Source organism: Harmonia axyridis, chromosome 7 (assembly GCF_914767665.1).
Source record: "Harmonia axyridis chromosome 7, icHarAxyr1.1, whole genome shotgun sequence".
NCBI lineage: Eukaryota > Metazoa > Arthropoda > Insecta > Coleoptera > Coccinellidae > Harmonia > Harmonia axyridis.
Window position 1 is genome coordinate 726550 of NC_059507.1, and position 21270 is coordinate 747819.

At 34.1% G+C, this 21270-nt stretch overlaps 3 protein-coding genes and 1 long non-coding RNA gene across 7 annotated transcripts; 2 read left to right on the forward strand and 2 right to left on the reverse strand.

The window, feature by feature from the left end:
- Positions 1-282: 282 nt before the first annotated feature.
- On the reverse strand, positions 283-988 carry LOC123683844. Its single transcript, XR_006748058.1, has 2 exons — positions 848-988; positions 283-510 (listed from the first exon to the last, which is right to left on the reverse strand). It is a non-coding gene; the product is annotated as an uncharacterized LOC123683844 (long non-coding RNA).
- LOC123683841 (pericentriolar material 1 protein) lies at positions 943-10806 on the forward strand. 3 transcript variants are annotated; one of them, XM_045622778.1, is made up of 21 exons: positions 943-1086; positions 1249-1363; positions 1418-1611; positions 1818-1919; positions 2162-2312; positions 2369-2495; positions 2608-2837; positions 2940-3338; positions 3395-3545; positions 4708-4999; positions 5228-5605; positions 6061-6539; positions 7359-7532; positions 7591-7893; positions 7954-8152; positions 8473-8607; positions 8665-8882; positions 8989-9316; positions 9676-9735; positions 10476-10563; positions 10623-10806. In XM_045622778.1, exons 1-21 carry the CDS (start codon positions 943-945, stop codon positions 10652-10654), a joined length of 4299 nt encoding a protein of 1432 aa, XP_045478734.1. In that variant the 3' UTR covers positions 10655-10806. The 3 variants fall into 3 exon arrangements, with proteins under 3 accessions (XP_045478734.1, XP_045478735.1, XP_045478736.1); XM_045622779.1 differs by having other exon boundaries at positions 4717-4999; XM_045622780.1 differs by lacking the exon at positions 1818-1919.
- On the reverse strand, positions 10794-12186 carry LOC123683843. Of its 2 annotated transcripts, none has more exons than XM_045622781.1 (2): positions 11797-12186; positions 10794-11095 (listed from the first exon to the last, which is right to left on the reverse strand). In XM_045622781.1, exons 1-2 carry the CDS (start codon positions 12059-12061, stop codon positions 10968-10970), a joined length of 393 nt encoding a protein of 130 aa, XP_045478737.1. In that variant the 5' UTR covers positions 12062-12186; the 3' UTR covers positions 10794-10967. The 2 variants fall into 2 exon arrangements, with proteins under 2 accessions (XP_045478737.1, XP_045478738.1); XM_045622782.1 differs by having other exon boundaries at positions 10794-11657; positions 11797-12172.
- Positions 12187-13656: 1470 nt separating this feature from the next.
- LOC123683845 (4-coumarate--CoA ligase 3-like) lies at positions 13657-19786 on the forward strand. Its single transcript, XM_045622784.1, has 8 exons — positions 13657-14142; positions 14727-14937; positions 14992-15122; positions 15179-15404; positions 15824-16012; positions 16286-16429; positions 16985-17735; positions 19732-19786. The coding sequence occupies exons 1-7, from the start codon at positions 13954-13956 to the stop codon at positions 17626-17628; spliced, it is 1734 nt and encodes a 577-aa protein (XP_045478740.1). The 5' UTR covers positions 13657-13953; the 3' UTR covers positions 17629-17735; positions 19732-19786.
- Positions 19787-21270: the final 1484 nt, after the last annotated feature.

Consider the following 21270-nt stretch of genomic DNA (forward strand, 5'->3'; position numbering starts at 1 on the left):
GAACTAATAATTTCCGCGGACTAACACGTAAAGAATTCTGTATTTGTATCTTCCCACCATAACCTAGTTTGAGCTATTCTTCCCAGATGACACCACCGAGCCCTATAAAAAATTCCTCTGAGGAAAATTTTACTAGGAGAGTTTATGACCGGATCTGCTTCAAAATTTGATAAAATGAGGAAATCTCGATGCTTTATACCGATTTGCAATCAGATAATTCCATGGAGGACTGTGAACCGATATTTCCAGCGTTATGTGGGACACATTCAATAAAATATGTGAAATGTTTAAAAAAATTTATAGACATCCAAGTACCAAACTGAACATTTTACAAAATAATTGTGAATTCCATAAGTGTCATCTGTGTATTTTTTCATCTACAGGCTGAAGGGCTCAGGTTGCTGACAATTTCCAAACTCATTGAAGAGAATTTATTATTAAATCCTCCACCATTCATCTAAATATTCAGACTATCGCCACAGGAGTGCAGCACCAGCAGATTGGCCTAGTCTAGAAATAAAATGCCTTCTTATTTTATTCAGAGAATCTATTTTTGGAAAAAAATTTGCCATGTAATGAATTATGATTTGAACAACGTAAACTGCGATTTCAAAATCAATTTCTTCTGTCAATTTGACGGTAGATCATGGGTTCGATAGTTCACATTTTTAATCTACGTCAAATTTGTCTTTTAAGAAATGTGAAAAAAAAATAAAAAACCTAACAATTAACTGACCCTCCCCAACCCAGATTTGATTATTGAAAGAAATATCGAAAAGTTAAAAGAGAACAGAGAATGAGAATTTTTGATTGGGTTACGTGAATAAAATCTCTTAGTATAACTTACCTATATCCATTTAATGAAGTTGTTCCATATCAGAGGAATTCATTTCTAATTTGGGATCAGAGTTAAAATAATAGTTTTAAAAATAGTTTATAATCATGTCTGATGATAGAAGGAAACTGAATAAACATAGCACGGGCACTGTCCCAAAAGTAAAATATACTGTCAAGTATCGTAACAATACAGGTCAACAACAGTTGTATAGTGAGAGGGACAATTTGAGAAATTTGCCAAATAATTTGGTAAGATATGATTTCATTCATAACTTAATTATGAAACATTAATAATTATTTGACAATGAGTCATAAATTTCTTATTTTGATAGAATCAATTTGAAACATGAAGGTTATACAATCCTAAAATATAGTCACTAATGTGTAAAATTTTTGACTTTTGTGTTTTAGAGTTCAGAGTGGCCCCCTAGAAGGTTAGAAACCAATTTTCCACGTAACAAACAACATACTACTTATGAATTAATGGATTCAATGATGGAAGAGCCTCATCCAAATGGGATTTACGGTACTGTGATCTTTTAAATGTTTTTTCCTTAAAAATAAAAGTACTTGTTTTCAGCGAATGGTACCATAAATTCAAGCCAAAGTAGTTCCTCAAATTCCAGAAGAAATTCCTGTGGTACTGTTCCCAAGTGTGATAACATTACAAAGTATCCAAACAAAAAACAAATAGAAGATAAACTTAATCAAATTAGAGATTACCTCCATATTACCACTTCTTTAATGTCAGGCATGAAAAACTCAGATGATCAGGTAATTTCTCTGTCAGTTTAAACTAAATTAATATGAGAAAAATATAAACTTGAGATTATAACCAATTTAATAGATTTTTCAAATTGTAATGAGAATTATAATGTTTCACATATTGTTCAGTAGAATTTCAATGGATATTTGACATATATTCTCAAGTTTATCTTTTAATTAGTATTTCTCCAATATAACATTCATTTTTTATCAAGAATGCCGATGAAAACGAAAAAGACAACCTTTCTTCTATGATTGAGGCCCTAAAAGACAGTGAAGCTAAACTGAATTCTCTATTGGCAAATGAGTTCGAAGAGGTGATTTTGAAATTTTAAGTGAAGAATTGTTTCGATTATTTAACTGTTATTGCTGTTGAGAGTAATGGAGTCTACTTACTTATCTGTTGTTTTGAATCAAACATGTTTTTGGCTTGCTGATTTTATATGTTTTATGAAGGATATTCAGATGTATGCTCATAACGAGAGTATAAATGCTTATTTTATTTTTCTTTCGTCCTATTCCTTTAGGTTTCATATTTTCACGTGTTTAAAATTTACAGAATTCCGAATGTCTTGGAGACAATTTATCAGAAAGAAAAAATGAATTGGACGCTTCAGCTAACAGAGAAGCTGTTACAGATTTGCAACGTTTGAAGCAAAAAGGAGATAGTAGATTGAGAGAAGCTAGAGAACTACAAGAAAGATTATCAAGTTAGTGTAATATAGTTTATTACTTATTCCCTTATGAATTTTTGGTTAATTTTCAGGAGCGAATAGAATGGAAAATAACCTACAAGAATTTGATTTGGCAATTGCCGATTTCGAAGAAGCAAATTCAAGACTGATCGAAGCAAAAGGAGATGTTAATCATTTTCAACAGTCCGAAGAAGCAAGGTACAAAAAAAAATTGTGTAGCTTAAAATTTAACTTTCTAATTGTTTGGCAAATATTATTATTAATAACTATTTTTATATTAACTAAGATTGACTTCTAATTATTTCTGTAGCAATTACATAACAGAGGAAATAGAAGAGTTGCAGAATCAAATACAAGTAGTACATAATGCAAACGAAGATAGGAAGAAATTGATACAGTTGTTAGATAAGAGGGATGCGGAGTTGAGATCCCAACACTTGGAGCTGCAAAGTAAATTAACCGAACTTCAAACGAAAAAATCCCAAGTGGATCATTTGGTAGCTGCTTTGCAGAATGGGAAGGAACAAGATGACGAAATGGGTGAGAAACCATTCAATCATAGTTGGCATCCTGTTAGAACTGTCAGAAATGGCAGATGTCAAATTTATTGGAGGTTATAGTTACTGACTTTATGTTTTCAAGGTTCCCATGTTCAAACGATAGTTACGATGAAAGATAAACTTGCGAAATTGAAAGACATGCTTGCCATGGTGGAAAGCACCGAGGTTCTCATGTGCAACGGTACACAAGAGGAGCAAGCTGTTGCATGTGAAATATACAATAAGGCCGAGAGTTTCTTAAATAAGGATTTGGCTAAGGGAAACTGTTCTAATCAATCGCAGCTCGAGAACCATCTGGCTCTTCAATACGAGAACAGTCCTTCTTTGAACATGGATCGTAGCAAGTTGATGAATAAGAACAGCAGAGATTCGAGAAGTCAGAGTAACGATTCAAATTTGAAGGTTAACGAGAAGCTGGCTTTACAGGCGGAACTTAGGGCCAAAAAGAGGGAGTTGGAAGAAATTATGGGTAAACATAAAGGTGAGTTTTTTAGTCAGGATATCGAGTGAGAATGTTTGAAATATTTTTGTTTACAGCAAGCTCTTCAAATTTGAATCACGATGTTGGGACGGACAATAAGTCGGAGTTCAGTTGTAGTAACAGTATATTTGACAATATCAGTGGGGTTTGGACTCCTTTACTGCCTATGCAGCATAACCAGCCAGGCTCAAGTGATAGATATTCAAGGTAATTTTTTTTTAATTTCTTACATTTGAAATTGAACAGCGTTTTTCATTTAGTTATAAAGGGTGTTTTTTTTTAGAGCTATAGAACTTTAAATTGCAATAAAACAACGATGGATTATTCGATTGACATGAATTTTATTTATCCGCAAGATAATCTTGTGGCATTACATTTTAACCATGATTTCTGGCATATGACCGCCGCGGCTGGCTCGGATGTAGTCCAATCAGGACGTCCAATTTTCGATTACTTTTTCCAACATTTGTGGCCGTATATCGGCAATAACACGGCGAATGTTGTCTTCCAAATGGTCAAGGGTTTGTGGCTTATCCGCATAGAACAATGACTTCACATAGCCCCACAGAAAGTAGTCTCCAAGATTTTGGAGGCCAATTCACAGGCCCAAAACGTGAAATTAGGCGGTCAACAAACGTGTCTTTCAATAAATCGATTGTGGCACGAGCTGTGTGACATGTTGCGCCGTCTTGCTGGAACCACAGCTCCTGGACATCATGATTGTTCAATTCAGGAATGAAAAAGTTAGTAATCATGGCTCTATACCGATCACCATTGACTGTAAGGTTCTGGCCATCATCGTTTTTGAAGAAGTACGCACCAATGATTCCACCAGCCCATAAAGCGCACCAAACAGTCAGTTTTTCTGGATGTAACGGTGTTTCGACATACACTTGAGGATTAGCTTCACTCCAAATGCGGCAGTTTTGTTTGTTGACGTAGCCATTCAACCAGAAGTGCGCTTCATCGCTAAACAAAATAAAATGGACGTAGTGCGCGATACGTATTCCGCACAGAACCATTATTTTCGAAATGGAATTGCACTATTTGCAAGCGTTGTTCAGGCGTGAGTCTATTCATGTTGAATTGCCAAATCAAACTGAAAATAAATCACTTGACAGCTGTTAAATCGGTCGTCATCTTGAACAGTAATGCCAACTTAAAGTTATATACCTCGAAAAAAACACTCGTTATATTCTTACTCATAATGTGTTGCCCAACTTGCTCTGTAATTGTAATCTATCACTTAATAGAAAATAAATATTAGTATTATCTTAACCTCTGAATTTGACAACTGACACTTGCACACTGTCAAAGGAACAGCACTCTATTAGAAACCTGTTAATTCAGTCTTCATATTGAAATACAGTGTTTTCAGTGACGAAGGTACCGACGATGTGAACGAGTTCTCAGAGATGGTATCCAACCAACAGAACCAGACTCTACTTCCTCCTTCCGCCCCTCCAGCATCAGCGAACGCTGGAAAATTTTCATCCGACAGGAATGCAGAATCTTTGGTCCAAGCCTACGAGCAGCTTGGCCAGCCCTACTTCTTCAGGAGCGATGGAAACCCCAGAGGAGCTGTTTCGGCCCCCGAAGCCAATTCCAGCTTCAGCAGAGGCTCTTCAGTCTCTAACGTCGGACAGGGAGAAAAGCAAAATGTAATTATAAGAAAAATTTTGAAGAAACGAAGGCCCTTTTGTAATGTTTAAACGCGATTTGAGATGTAGATGATAGAAAGAAAGTTGCCTGGAGGGTCATAACGTTTTTTCCTTACGTGACGATTTCTGAAATTTTATGCATACTTCAAGCTGTGCCAAGGAACTTCGTTCTAATCGTCTTTGTTGCTATTTGGGCCATTTTTGATCTTGGTATACATGTTCTTGCAGATGCAAAAGCAGTTGGAGCTTATCAGGAGCGTTTGCGATTCGATGCTACCTCAGCCGTCAACCACACAAACGAACGTTCACCAACTGAGGAATAACTTGACACCTTCACCGATTTACTCAGAATTGAGACAGTTTTCTTCGCCCAATCCGCACTCGATGAACGCTCTGAACGTTGTCAATCCTCAAGCCGACAACACTTGGCATGCTGGTAGCGGTCAACCGAATGTTTCCTTCCCTGACGCTGCCAACTATCAGAATTGGCTTACGACGAACACCTTGCAGACTCAGGCTTTCATGTTGAACTCGCTGAATCAGTGTTGCCAGATGCTGTGGCTGCAACAGAGAGAGCTCACCAATCTGAGAGGAATGATCACGGCCGTATGTGTATTCTCAATTGTTTTTAGTGTTGATAATGTGTCTAATTTTCGAATTTTGCGGCGAGAGTGGTCTTTAAATGATTGGATTCGAGTCAGTTTAATTTGGTTATGATGGCAACACTGTGTGTTATTTTTTTGACATTTCTTATGTCACTTATGTTCAGGAGGTTATGTCGTTTGATTATGAAAAAATAGACGCTTCAACAATGTAAAGTGTGGATACTGAGAGAAGTTCAGTCTGTGTATCTTTTCATGATTGAATGCCATAACCTACTGAACACAAATGACATGGGTGCAAATGTCAAAAATAATTCTCAGTGTTGCCATTATAACCAATTTATTCTAGTTTTGACTCCAGAAGACTAAATTGAAAATATTGAAGCAAAAAGCAAGAAGAATTTGTTTGCAAAATAACCTAATTTTATGTCAGTGTTTTTCTCATGCTTGTTTTTTCAGTTACAACAAGAGAGGTTATCGAGCCCCCATTATAACAACGAAAGTCAGATGACACCTCCGTCTAACCAAAGCATGAATTGCAGTCAAGTTGAACCTCACCAAACCTCCATTATGAACCAAGCGGTTCCTCCGATCAATCCTTGCAGTCCATCGTTGAATCAGTGCAGATCGATGAACCCCAAGATGAACACAGGCGTTTCGGCTTGTTCCATTCCAAATATCAATCAGTTCAACAGCCCTCCTGTCACTGTAGATCCCATCTTGGCCAACCACAACAACTTGCGGCTCATGGACACCACCTTGAATAATATGAACTCGTTGAATAATTCGGATCATATGAGAAACATAAATTTGGCAACTCTGCAAAGCGCTGGCGACAACATGAATCCTCTGCCTGGTCATATGTGGCCCGGACATGCTCTGAATAATCAAGTGCCCCCAGGGAATAGGGCCAATAATTATTGGGATAATTTTCGGAGGTAAAGGAAATTTAATTTCTCAGCTTTGTTCATAGATTTAGTTTTGGTTTATTATTTCTATTAGGGAATTTTCAGATTGTAGAGGAACATTTAGTTGCGTTCAGAGTTCGAATTATTACTTCATTTTGTAAAGGGTTTTTCAATGGGAATGGTTCAATTCAAAAGGGTTATAATGGCAACACTGTGTATTATTTTTGACATTTCTTATGTCATTTGTGTTTATTAGGTTCTGTCATTTGTATTCAGTAGGTTATAAAACAATTTTACTACTTCTAAACGTTGTTGATGAGACTTTCTATGATTGAATGTCAAAACCCACTGAACACAAATGACATAAGAAATGTCAAAAAATATTACAGTGTTGCCATTATAATAATTTTAAATTGCATTAAAACTCTGTACATAACTAGGTAAATCACCTGAATTCCATTTAGCTCAGCGACTCAAAGCTTCAAACTTTGATAATTCAATTAATTAAAGATTTATTCTCGAGAATGAGTAGTGTTAATGTGTGAAATATAAATTTAGTGATGAGGAAATAATAAACCTTTTTGTTAATTCTATTGTGTTTTCTCTCTTCCGATAAATCACATAATAAATATTAGTTATATTGAAAAATCTCATTTGTGGAAACCTCTTATTGAATACTTGAATTCTAGAAGATGTCGAAGATTTCAAATCGTTTTCTTTTTACTTTGAGAATCTTTAAAGTAAGTAAGAAAGTGTGCCGATGTGTTTTTGAATGCCTTATTCGATTATTGCCTTTTTCTATTCAAGAAATATTTGTTTGCCTTGTGTTATACAAATCATTTCTTTTAGTTATTCAAGACAGAATCTGTTGTCAACGAAAAGCAACGATGGAATACAAAATTCGCCAATTATCGATAGAACGAACAACATGACTCCTCGAACTGCACCTTTCGAGGCTCTGAACTTACCCAAAAGCAACTCCCAACACTTAACAGCCTCTCCACAAGAAAATGTACCGCAGAGGTAAGTCCTAAACGATATTTTGGCAAAATACGAATTATTCATGGATAAATTTGTTCAGGTCCTGCGTGAGACCTTCAAGACGTTATCCAAATACCAATATAGCTGTTGTACCTCCTGACGTGTTGAATATAAATCAAAATATCAAGAACGAAGGCTTCCCCTTGACTCCGATCCAGAACGAAAGTCGAAATCTTAACGAAACAGAGGGTAGTACCCCAGGAGGTGTGTCATCCTCTGCCAATAACGCCTCTAGAATACAAAGGAGACATTCCAACGTTGTAGCGCCATCTGTTGAGAATGTACAGAACCCACGTCGAAGGAACACCTCCAACGAGTCAGTGAATACTGAAGGAACTACGCGGTAAGGAAGCTGATGACATTCGCTATACATAAATATTTAAAACTTTTTTTTTCCCTTTAGATCTCGATTATTCGAGGAACTTCGTGAGAATGTCTACAGAGAAGTTGCTTCTTTGATATCGGCCAATGAGGCAAGACCCCATTTTCTTATACAATTATTCAGAGATCTTCAGCTGGTCAGTTCGGACCCCCTCAGATTGAAGACCTTGCAATCTATACAAGTTTTGATTAGTCAGTCGTTCAGGAATTCGCAAAATTCAGTGAGTATTGAAAGAAATTCATTTGAACTAATCCATTCATACCACAATCACAAAATTCAGTGAATATTGGAAGAAGCTCATTTGAACTACCATTCATAACACAATCACAAAATTGGGTATTGAAAGAAATTCATTTCAACTAATCCATTTATACTACAATCACAAAATTCAGTGAATATCGGAAGAAGTTCATTTGAACTACCATTCATAACACAATCACAAATTTGGGTATTGAAAGAAATTCATTTGAACTAATCCATTCACAATTCAATTTTTACATGTTGTATTTTGTAAATTTGTTGAAACAAGATATTTATTAGGCATCCCAGGAACCCTCTCCGAATCAAGAAGTTCCTCCGATTTCCAACGAATTCTCCATGCAGTCCACAGTTTGGTCACCGATACCGCCAAACTCTGTACCGAAGAATGCTACGATACTGGAAGGCCTACTTTCTGTGAGTTTCTGCAAGCCAATCAAACTTGAATTGAATTAATTTTTTTTTTTTTTTTAGAAAAAGGGAGATTTAGCGAAGGTTCACTATATGTTCCACGAGATAATTCCGTTTTTGAATGAGAACGAGCATCTTGTGATAGATCATGCGTTTCTGGCAGTTTTGAAACAGAAGATTCTGGAAGCGAAATCGTTCAAGAAGATAGTGAAGGACACGATATTTCAGAAGCACTTCTCGAACGTTCTAGATCACGTATTGAGTTTCTATAATGACAAACTGTAAGTAATTTCGTAATTTTCAAGCTGTTGATCATGAAAAAAAAACATTGAAAGCCTCTCCATCCTCAAAGTGTCGACCTTACATATTCGATTATTTATTTTGCAGCTTGTCGTTGGTGAAAATCTCGCTGGTGCAGAGCGTCCGAGAACTGTTGGACCGCGAACTCTCCTTTATGAATCTCATACAGAACAGCGGGGAATCTCAGCTGAACGACCTTGCGGCCTCCGGTGCATCTCAAAATCCCAACTTGAGGTCTCAACATCCACCCGTCAAGACTGAACCCACAGAAAGCGGGGCTGCTATTCAGATTCAAAACGGAGATTTGGCGGAAGCGGATCAGAGTCACGTGGAAGACGAGGATATTGAAGAAGAGGGCGCTGTAGGTGGTGTTTTGGAGCCTCCATTGGAGCAGGCTAGGACCTCCACCGATAACGTAAGGAAAAAAGTGTTTCTTTTATTCTGTCACATCTCAATTTCACACAAATTTCATGGTTATATTCCATTTTTTATGTTGGTACCTGGAACACGGATTTATCTATTATCTGTCAAATTTGTGACAGAAAGCAATTCTGCCAACCAACATTTTTCAATGCAAAAATCACTAATCGATATTTATGGAAATATTCAATTATTTTCAATGGAATTATTAATTTTATGCAAAAATATTTTGCATTAGATCATTTGGGTGTTCCATACTAGTCAATAAGTTTTTTAAAGGGTTTTTTCCTGAAATTGGCAGGCTGCTTTTCAGCGAAACTGCCCCTAATCTAAATAAGATTATTTTTTTTTCAGAATATTAAGGATGATGGAGATTTGGCTTCGTCCAATGAAGCTTTTGCCACGTCAACAGAGGTGGGTTTCAAAGAAATAGGCAATTTTTAATCAATGTTAGTTCCGACAACTTATATTTTGGGTTAATTGTTTTCAATACCTGGGTTATTTGAATTTTGTACAATTTCTCTAAATAAATATCTTTGGGGAGACAATTTTGATGTTATATAAGATATTGCCAATACCAAATACTTTAACCACCAAAATTTAAAAGTGCAGTTTTGATTTGATCTACAGGGTGCGGCAGTTAACTTTGCTGACTGTAAAAGTGAATAATAAAAAGGAACGATATCCCTCATCATTTTCTTCCTTGTGTATAACGTCATTTGAAAATTCTCTCAAATGATTTCAAATTTTGTATCAACTAAGATGAATACACTGAGCAAACCGAGATTTTTAAATTTATCTAAACTTTTTCACGCATTTTGATGGGTATATTTTTTATTGCTTTCTGTTGAGTCTATAAACAATCAGTACAGTCAATGGTGGAAGTGAGCATTATCACTAAAGATCATTAGGGTTCTTGAGGTATGTCAACAACTAACTGTCCACTGCATAGTGACAAGGTGACAAATGAAACCAATTACAAATCACCGAAGTTATCTGGCACATCCTGTATATAAAGATAAACTTACACATCAAAAAGTCATCTAGCGTGAGAGTGTTACAGTTCAAATTGATTCATTTGCATTGATGATATTTCAATTGCCTCAAATCTGTTCTTGAATTAGAAAATGTGGACAAATTCAATCTTCTTATAGGCAGAATCCCAGTATCAATTGGGACTTGACCAAGTTCCTACTAGATTGCCCATAAAATCCAGAAGCCGATCTAATACTCCAAGTAAAGGTAAAAATTAGAGTTTGGTCTAAACGACACTATTCTAAAAGTTCATTTTCATTTTGCAGAACGATCGTCAAAACATGAAAGTGACCATTAAGATCGCTTGAGATGAATCTTTGAATAAAAAATATTTATGCTTTTTATGTATTACATGTAATTAGATTATGTCTACACTTTTATTTGTCTATTTATTCCCATCAAGATTGTATTATTCAGTATGTTATGAATAAAAAATGTTTTCCTTTCAAAGTTGTTTATTTCTTACATATTAATATTATAAATTTTATTTTTTACAAAAAGATTTTTTACTGAAAAGACATACTAATTAAAATGACTCTTATAAATTATTCTCACTGATTTGAATTAATCACAAAGTTGCTTTATTCGATTTAAGTACACAAATGTTTCATTTACAAATCGTTTTCCCGTTTCCAATGATGTAAACTGCCGCCATGAGTTTGAGCTAACAATTCTTCTGCTGATATTTTCTCCTTATTAGATACATTTTCTTTGTTTTGAGTGAACGCAGGTATATATTCTGCGAGAAAAAAATAGTATAAAAATCTTTTGTGTTGCTAACCAATTTTTTTCTATGCAATATAAATTATCAAATAGCAAAGCACCTTTTTGTTTACCCGTAAAGCTGTTTTACTTTGTACTTCATGTTCATTTCTATACTACTTTTTTAAATAAACATAATTCTTATTCTACATTCAGGTTATAAACATTTACAATAGATCTTAATGTTTTCTTCACACAATTCAATAAATCGTAGAAAGAATTATTTATGATGAGGTAGAAAACAAAATCATGTTAATGATAATAGAAATTAGTAGTTTAAGTATAATACATATCCTTTCAAATATTTCTGATTCATATAATCGAAAAATCAATTGTTAGAAATTAAAACTACCCTGCTTTCAGAAATACCCTTATCTACTATATTAGTTTTTCAAACAAATATAGATAACTATCCAATAAAGAATACAATATTCGAAGGAATTAAAAATGACTAAATACACTACGAGGTATATCAGGTAAATTATGAGTGGGTTTTCTTCCAAATTTTGGTTTTGAAGACTCAACAGGTTGGAAATTACCTGAAATGAATAGTCATTCTAAATACTACACTATAGTCAATTTAATAGCCTACGCGTAAAACCCAATAACTGTATAATACAGTATATTACATCTATTAAAAGAAATGATGCTACCTAGAAATCAAATATTTGTACTCACCGTTTTGGCGCCTTTTTTTGAATGTTTGTACATCTATTGGATCGGGATTCTGTCGTTTTCGACTAAACGGTTGGATATTCGTATCCATATACACATTTTCACAGAAATTGTGGCTATCCACTTCCATTTGATTTTGGTATTCGTTGACTCTGTTATCTGGTGGATTTATTACAGGTTGATATCCATAATATCCATTTGTGGATACCATTGTTAGCGACTGTGCATTCATTTGGGAATTCAAATTGGTACATAAATAATCCCTCATGGTAACTCAAGGTACTGCTCCGTTATATACAACTATTTATAATGGCAACCAATACACCTGCGTACAGCTTGTTGAAATTTTATTTACGAAATACAACCGGTTGCTTTTAAATAAACGGATAACACCGAATTCTTCCGAGTACATTAGAACTACCAGTAGCTTCTATTTTCAGAACATAGAGTATCATCACAGAATAGAGATATACCTCTCTATTCTGTGGTATCATAGAAAAAGATTCATAGAATATGGTTTGATGTATTCTTTTCATATTATTCGTGAATTAAATTGATATAAAAAATTTAAATTATAAAAATATTGAATTTTTTATATAGTTGTATTCATTTATAATTCTTTCCGTATGGTGACCACGAAATACTAAAAATCATGGTGACCATATAATTGTATTTAATTCCTATGGTGGTATATTTGTTTTCTATGGTGGTGACAGTGTTGTGCTCTTAGGTTATGAATTGTCAATTCTGTGCATCACATGACATATGATATAACCTAGATATATGTGGTCCAAAACAAATATAAAATAAGGAAAAACATTAAAATTTAATAGAAATCATACCTGCAAATTAAATTTTTGGACTGAGATGGCGGACCAGGAAGTTTTGAAAGTCTTCAAAAATGTTCTCTTTTATATCAGTTTCATTCTTGTAGCACCAATATCTACATTTTTCGGATCAAAATCCTTAATATTTCAAGGTATATTCGAAAGTTTCAAGTTTAATCAATACTTTATTTCAATGGGAAATAATTTTTCATAATTCAAATTATTAATTCTAGGTATATTAGGAGTTGATTCTGTTGCTAGCAATATATGGTCTGCAATTTTTGCCGTTGTGGTGTTACATTTAGCACTTGGAATGTATATTTATCGAGCATACTTTGACAGTGAGCCACCTAAACCAGAAGTTAAAATCGACTGATCAGATTTTTACATATTTTGTGGGGTTCATTTGGAATTATTTCAAAATGTGGTGATAATTTTATGTAGTCTCTAAGTGCTATTGTATTATTTTGTATGTTCTAATAATAATAAGATATTTCAAACTAATCTTTCAGTTCATTATTGCTCTTAAGTACCTACCTGTGAAAACACATTATCACTGGATTTTACTACTCGACTAATGAGTAAATAAGTACATTTGGGTGGAACTCTCTGCTTAGAGAGATCGATTTGAGAAATATTCATGCAGTTCATATAGTTTCGAAAAAAGTCAGTAGGCTTGTTTGAAAAAAAGAAAAATTTGGTTCAAGAATTTCCTCTATTAGATACTTTTTTTTCCTGGTTTTGGAATTAGATTCAAAAGAATTTTAGAAGAATAATAATATATGTATAAGGTATTTCTATAAAATATAAAACCATGAAATTAAAAATTTTTAAAGATGATACCCTAGTGAATATAATGAGGTTTTTTCAAGAACATCATGGTTTCTTCATATGTATTCATATATTTTCCTTACTTTCAAGATACTTTATATACGCTATAGCAAATGAATGGATATTTCATTCTTTAATTTGGTCTTCTCGACGATGTTAAAAAAATAGTTTTTTCGATAAGAAAAAGGTCAACAAGCGCAGACGTTTTGATAAGCTTTATACATGGCGAAATCAAAAATTCGATTAACAAGATAATGAATGAATTTATCTTTGTTATAAATATTCAATATTATTGTGACTATTCAGAGTATGGAGAATCGGTATTGTTCCGTTAAGTTTTTTATTGCTGTGTCCTACCCAGTGTTTATTACTTAAAAACAAAATGGTAACTCCGAACCAAAGTTCAACGTTGTCTGAGTATTAACGGTTGACAAAGAAATCTACGTTGATCAGGTAGAAAAACAAGATTAGTCTCTGTTGATAGCATTTCGATAGACAGATCATGATGATGGTTGCTAGAAATTTTATACGAATCAGGGCAGTGTTACCGGTCTGTAGAAGGACATTTACGAATGTTAAAACTTGTAAAAATGTGATCGGTTCTGGACTACCCGATTTGGAAATACCGGAACTAACATTACCAGAATTTTTCGAACCGTATTTAGAAAAGTTCGAGAAATTTACTGCCGCTGTAAGTTCACACTTCCTACAATGTAGCTCTCATAAGATAAATAATTATTGTTTGAGTATTTCCATTTAAACGCGATTTATTTTTTTAACAAATTCTTTGTAAATAGCTCTTATAATTCCCGAGAAAAGTATGACATCGAACAAATATTTTTGGTGAATTATTTAAAAAATTGTAGACAAATTTGGAAGTGATACCGAATACGCCTCAGTACTTGCCACTAGTACTCTTGTAACGTTTAGAGAAAATTCACTATCAAATTAGTCTACAATACGTCGATTAACTGAATAATGTTCTTGAATTCCTCTCAGTATTCATCATTAAATGACTATTGATTTTAATAAAACAATTTCTAAACGTAGTTGAAGCGAGTATCTTTCCATGATTAAATGCCATAACCTACCGAACACAAATGACATAAGAAATGTCAAAAAAAATATACAGTGTTGCCAATATAACCATTTTAAATTGAATCATTTCTATTAGAAAACCTATTAAAAAAATTAATTTGAAGAATAATCAGAAATGATAAATCAAAGCTGGCAGGTAGCCACAAAAATTTCGTCTTAAATAATTCTGATTTCTAGGAATGTTGTGAAACCAAAAGAAAATATACATATGGAGAAATCAACAAGAAAAGTAAAAGACTAGCAAGGGCTACACAAAAATTTCTGGGTCTCAATGATGGGGATGTTGTTGCAGTTATTCTCTCGAATATTCCGGAATATCCTATAGCAAATTTGGCCATTTTGAGGGCAAACCTTCTTATTACAACAGTAAGCCCAATGTTCACTTCTGGTAAAGAAAGAACTGATACACTAGCAGTGCTTAGTTAATTTTTTTTCATTTTAGATGAAATTTCCAGACAGCTCATCGATGCAAATGCCAAACTCGTGATTACTCAACAAAATATTTTCGAAAAAGTCAGTGATGCCATCAGAAAAACATCTAGAAAGGTGCCAGTGATGGTTATAAAAACTAAAGTAATACTAAATGAACTTTTGGATCTTCATCATTAAAATGAATGTTTTTTTATTAGAACGGACAAGAGCTTCCAAACAATACCATAAACTTCCATGAACTTGTAAATACAGAAATAGATCACCCTGATAAGAAACCTTGCAATCCTGGAAGCACAGCAGTTTTACTTTATTCGAGTGGCACCACTGGTTTACCAAAGGGAGTTCAATTAACACATAAGAATGTAATATCGAATCTCTTACAGTTCAGCCACCCTGATATTCAATTCTTAGATGAAGCTTCAGGTGAGCTCCAATTTAGATAAAAGTAGTCTTGGCGATTGAAAGGAAAGCCGAGGTCCATATACAGGGTGTCAATGCTAGTTCCCATATCTATGAATTCTTGGAAAAAAAACGAGGAAAGCGCCAGTGTCTATTATAGATTTCACAGACCTTAGGAAAGCACTACCATACTACTAGGAGTTTTTGAACGCCTATTATGAAGACCACAAAACTGTTGTAACTTGTTGGTATTGTGGTAAAACTAGGAAAAAATCGACAGTCTGGCAACGATGCTGGAAGGGGTTTTATGACGTCATGGCACTGCTAACATTAACAAGCTAAAATATAGAGAAAAATATGTAAAAATCAGAAATAACTTCATTTAATATTAAGTTTAATTTGATCGGAAAAATAATATTGAATAATAAAATTTGCTTTTACAGGTAGTTTCCAGGAAATTTATCCCACAACTTTACCATTATATCATACTTTTGGTTACAACTTAATAATGAGTTATTTGACTTTATATGGAGGACGAACTGTGTTATTGGAGAAATTTAGTCTGAAATCTTACATCACATTGCTGCAACAATATCCAAGCAGCACCGTTCTATGTTTGGTTCCACCCCTGGGTGAGTTCCATAAAAAAATTTTTAAAATGCAATGCGCTATTTGCGTGTAAATAATTTTTGTCCGATATTTAAAGGAAATATTGTCTATATGAAGGTTTTATGTACTTATATTCATTTATTATTGTACAACTTGATCCCTTTCACTCAATGCATGCTTATTTCAATTTGTTTTATTTTCAATCCATGTAAAACTAGTTTGTTATTGTATTTTTATTGCTACAAATGTAAAACCCGTTGATTTATTGTATTCACTTCAAATTCTTATATTTTCAGTGTTGATGCTTATCAACAACGGATCTATAAAGAAGGAATATTTAAGAAATGTTAAATTAGCCTTTTCTGGAGCAGCTCCATTATCACAAGCAGATGAACAAAGATTTATCCAGAAATTTGGAGATCATCTAACTTTTGCCCAAGGTATATCTCCTTTATTATATATTTTTTATTTGTAAGTTCGGTCTTTTTGTAAATTTCTATTCAGTTATCATGATTTTTTGTATCCTCGCAAAATAATCTTATGATGTACACGTTTTAGTGCTTGCTGTTTACGAAATATGAGTATTGCCTGTAATATCTGCAAATGTCAAGGTCAGCTGCTTATCAGATTTACTTTTATAGTTTTTTGACCTCTTCAAGAAAAATAATAAATGGGGGTTATCTGAAATGAGAAATTAATTAAGAAGATTAAGAAATTTACTAGTTTCTGATAAGGCAGATAAATAGAGTGTGTTTATAATAACACCTAGTGTTATTTGACAGTATAAAAAAATGTCCTACCTATTGACTTCCTCACAAATCAATCTCTAATTAATTTTCGACTAACAAATGATTAGAAAGTGGTGACATTAATTGCCCCCCTCACAACCCCGATTTGTTACCAATTGACCTTTTTTCTTTTGACATAAAACAGCTTATCCTGACAAATATACCCTCTCCAAACAAGTTGTCATCTAGAGATCTTTCTTTTCCCAGGTTATGGCCTTACCGAAGCTACAAGCGCATCCAGCTTCCTTTTCCCCAAGATACGCCAGAGCAAGCAATCTTCCCAAGGTTCTGTAGGAATACCCATGGCCAACTCTCAGATGAAATTCTTGGAAATAGACGAACCCAATAGTGCACCTCTAGGTCCGAGAAACATTGGAGAGTTATACATCAAAGGCCCCCATGTAATGAAAGGCTACTTAGGACGCCCCCAAGAGACCAAAAGCTGCCTTACCGAAGATGGCTGGTTGAGGACTGGAGACGTGGGTTACCACAACGAAGAAGGTCTCGTCTTTGTCACTGACCGCTTCAAGGAGTTGATAAAAGTTAAGGGTCACCAAGTGCCTCCTGCAGAACTAGAGGGTGTTATACGATCTTACCCTGGTGTTCTTGAGGCTGCAGTTATTGGAATACCACACGAAACGAGCGGTGAAGTGCCCAGATGTTATTTGGTGCAGAAGAAAGGTGTTACCGTAGATGTTAAAAGGTTGAATGAATATGTTTCTGAGAGAGTTGCCAAGTACAAGGAGCTCAAAGGAGGTGTTGCTATTGTTGATGAGATACCCAAGAGTCCTTCTGGGAAGATTTTGAGGAGGAAATTGAGGGAAGAGTTCTTGAAGAGTGGGGGGAATTGAATATATATAATTGAAGCAGTTTTTATGTTACTGTTGATTGAAAAATCGATTTTGAACTTGATGATTATATTTTTCACAATTAGATGGCTACTCTGATAGTATTTAAGGTTGTAGACTACTTTGCGCTGAAACTGCAATTCCGCTAGATGGAGCTACCCGAAAATTTTTGGTAGATTTGTACCTGGCACACCCATTCAAGTTGAAGAACCGCCTGTTTGGTATTTATTGCCCCTAATAAAATCTCAACTCTCGATGAAGCCCAGCAAAGAGTAAATTTGTGTTTCTGTAAACTTTAGAAATTCAGTTCAGTTAAGATACAGTGGCGTATCCTAGGGGGGGGGGGATAAGGGGGATATATACCCCCCAGAAGGAATATCCATTATATGTAACAACCTTATATATCACAATCTTATTATGAGTAAGCAAAATTCTTTGGAAAACTTCTTCAAAAGAAGGAAAATTTGTTATATTTGTTTAGTTATATATTACTAAATAAGATAATTACTGTAAATATTGTGAATACAGAAATGACAATGAACCACTGTCATGGACGTATATCGAATATAGATAATAGAAAAAAATGATATTTTTTTATACGTTTTATGAACTGAATAGAATGAAATTTACATACTTTTTTATATTTATCATTTCGATTTGCCTAATTCAATGATGGAATAAAATATGGCATATATTTGGATGAACTTCTACCATGTGAATCAGGAAAATTGAGAAATTTTAGACCATACTTCTTTCTGACATTGTGGGGACAGAACAGGATTTAATGTAACAATGAGTTGGACTCGTTAATATCTCAAGGAAATATAATATACATATAAATAATTGCTTATAGGAAGCAGCAATACTCTTATTGGCTATAGGTGAAGATAAGTAATATTCGATTCAATCATCTTTTGAATTGGTAATATTTCTTTTACTTCAGGTAGAAAAATTCTCAATATTTTTCACAATTCTTTGCTTTAAATTCAAATTTGGAATAACGATTTAACGTTCAACTCTTCGAGTTGAAAGAGATGTATATTGTTCTCTTTCTCTAGGGCAATAAATCAAGAGAGTTGAGTTAACGAAAAAGATTATTTAAAAAAAATATTGCAATTTCTTAAACTTTTATGACATGAAATTTTCAAGGAGGTATGTATACAAGAATGGCTTCACGAAGCGAAAAATTTTTACTATAAATTTTTTCAAGTTAATATTAATGAAGGAAGTACGAGAAAATTTTCTTAATCAAGAATTGCCTATTTTCAGGGTTAAATTTAAATGGTAAATATTGTAGATAGAGTTTCGGGAATAGGGAGTTTTTCAAAAGAAATTTTTTTTTTTGGAGAATTTTTTGTCAGATTTCTGAAATATTAATAATTTTCCATATTTCGGCAAAAATCCAGATACCTTTTTTTCATCTTAATTTCTTTATGACTTTTGAAATTTTCTTTATGATACTAAGCGCTCAAAATGTATTTCTCCAGACATCATTACGAATAAAATCAGCTAGCATATATATTTTAGGAACAGTATCGTTTCTAATTCTAACAATGATTTCATAACAAGTTTTCTACCTTTCCCTATTCTTCAGTGCAATATTGTCATAAACTAGTAATGTACACAATTTTAGCCAATCAGAGAAACCCTACCCTCGTAAATCATAAAAGTGTCATTCATCTCGAGCCATAAAATACAGTCCAAGATTCTATTGGCGTTCATGTTGCAAAAAGGCGTAAACCTTTGGGAGGCGTTCCAAAAAGCATAATTCCATATGAAAAACATCTACAATTAGAGCAAATCAAGCAATTTTAAAAAAATTTTTGCACCAATTCAAAACACATAATATCACTGAACATTTGTGGATGAGTTACTTGAAATGAGAAGTCTCTCTGAAGCTGAATAGTCATTTAAAGAAAGTGTTCAATTTCAAAGTTCGATTTGCGGAATACTATCGATTTTTTTTTGGAAATCGAGACGGGATCTTCAAGTTCACTATATTCACTCAAAAAATGAAATGAATCCGACCTGTACTTTGGAATTGGAATGCACTGAAATTAGCACTGAAATAGCAGTGGTATGAACAAGGTATTGAACACCCTTAAGTTAGGACTTTGTGGTGAAAATATTAATTGTATTGAGTACAAATAAAAATCGATGAACAGAGGAGTACTTTCCTATGTAAAGGGTGTTTTTTTCGAGGTATATAACTTTAAGTTGGCATTACCGTTCAAGATGGCGACCGATTTAACAGCTGACAAGTGATTTATTCTCAGTTTGAAGCTAATCCTCAAGTGTATGTCTAAACACCGTTACATCCAGAAAAACTAACTGTTTGGTGCGCCTTATGGGCTGGTGGAATCATTGGTCCGTACTTCTTCAAAAACGATGATGGCCAGAACATTACAGTCAATGGTGATCGGTATAGAGCCATGATTACTAACTTTTTCATTCCTGAATTGAACAACCATGATGTCCAGGAGCTGTGGTTCCAACAAGACGGCGCAACATGCCACACAATTCGTGCCACGTTTTAGACCTGTGAATTGGCCTCCAAGATCTTGTGATTTAACACCGCTAGACTACTTTCTGTGGGGCTATGTAAAGTCATTGGTCTATGCGGATAAGCCACAAACCCTTGACCATTTGGAAGACAACATTCGCCGTGTTATTGCCGATATACGGGCACAAATGTTGGAAAAAGTCATCGAAAATTGGACGTCCAGATTGGACCACATCCGAGCCAGCCGTGGCGGTCCTATGCCAGAAATCATATTTAAAATGTAATACCACAAGATTATCTTGCGGATAAATAAAATTCATGTCAATCGAATAATCCATCGTTGTTTTATTGCAATTTTAAGTTCTCTAGCTCTAAAAAAAAAACTCTTTATATGTCGTTTGTAAATATATATTGTATAAAACATCAATAAATCCATATACATTTATTAAATGTACCCCTATTAGATGCTTGTCTTCTAGAAACCAATATTACAGGTTTGTCAACAGCGCAAACAATTTACATGATGACCAGTTTGAAAGTGAAACTACGATTACCGGTTTCATAATATAAATAAATGTATAAGTACGGACCTGGAATATCGGAGGTTCAAAGTCCACTGCATTAATCGCTTCAGGTAAAACGTTCAACTTGAAGAAGAATTTTTAATGTTACCATTAGACGAACGAGTTTACCTTATTGAGAAACTTAAAATCTGATACGGAAAAAATTATGATGCATCATAATCATCATCATCTATTAAAAACCTCAACAAACCTTCTCAAGGTTGTTTAGACTTTGATTAAATTCAATTTCCTGTTTCCTTGTTCTGATTTCAATGATTAAAAGTTGATGTTCGCTGGCTTTCATTTAAACTCATGTTTTGATAATCTGATCCATGAATTTCAAAGGCTGAAAATTGAAATTTTACTTCTTACCTCATTCTTTCGGAAAGAAACGGACAAAAAAATCGAACGTAATCTTCAAAAAATCTCATTTTCATTTCTGATAACAGATAGTGGTATCTGACTTTACCTTTCACGAAGCCACAAAGGAAAAAGTCTAGAGGTGTTAAATCACAAGATCTCAGTGGCCAATTGTCATCACCTCTTCAAGAAATAACCAGGTTAGGAAACTTTTCTTGC

Bases quoted from the DNA above. Each gene is read 5' to 3' on its own strand.
- LOC123683841 (XM_045622778.1), top strand. From the start codon at position 943: ATGTCTGATGATAGAAGGAAACTGAATAAACATAGCACGGGCACTGTC. The intron at 1,364-1,417 runs GTACTGTGATCT...ACTTGTTTTCAG, and splicing joins TCATCCAAATGGGATTTACG to CGAATGGTACCATAAATTCA. The intron at 2,496-2,607 runs GTACAAAAAAAA...TTATTTCTGTAG, and splicing joins CAACAGTCCGAAGAAGCAAG to CAATTACATAACAGAGGAAA.
- LOC123683843 (XM_045622781.1), bottom strand. From the start codon at position 12,061: ATGAGGGATTATTTATGTACCAATTTGAATTCCCAAATGAATGCACAG. The intron at 11,096-11,796 runs GTGAGTACAAAT...TTTTTCTCGCAG, and splicing joins CAAAAAAAGGCGCCAAAACG to AATATATACCTGCGTTCACT.
- LOC123683845 (XM_045622784.1), top strand. From the start codon at position 13,954: ATGATGATGGTTGCTAGAAATTTTATACGAATCAGGGCAGTGTTACCG. The intron at 15,123-15,178 runs GTAATACTAAAT...TTTTTTTATTAG, and splicing joins TGATGGTTATAAAAACTAAA to AACGGACAAGAGCTTCCAAA. The intron at 16,430-16,984 runs GTATATCTCCTT...TTCTTTTCCCAG, and splicing joins TCATCTAACTTTTGCCCAAG to GTTATGGCCTTACCGAAGCT.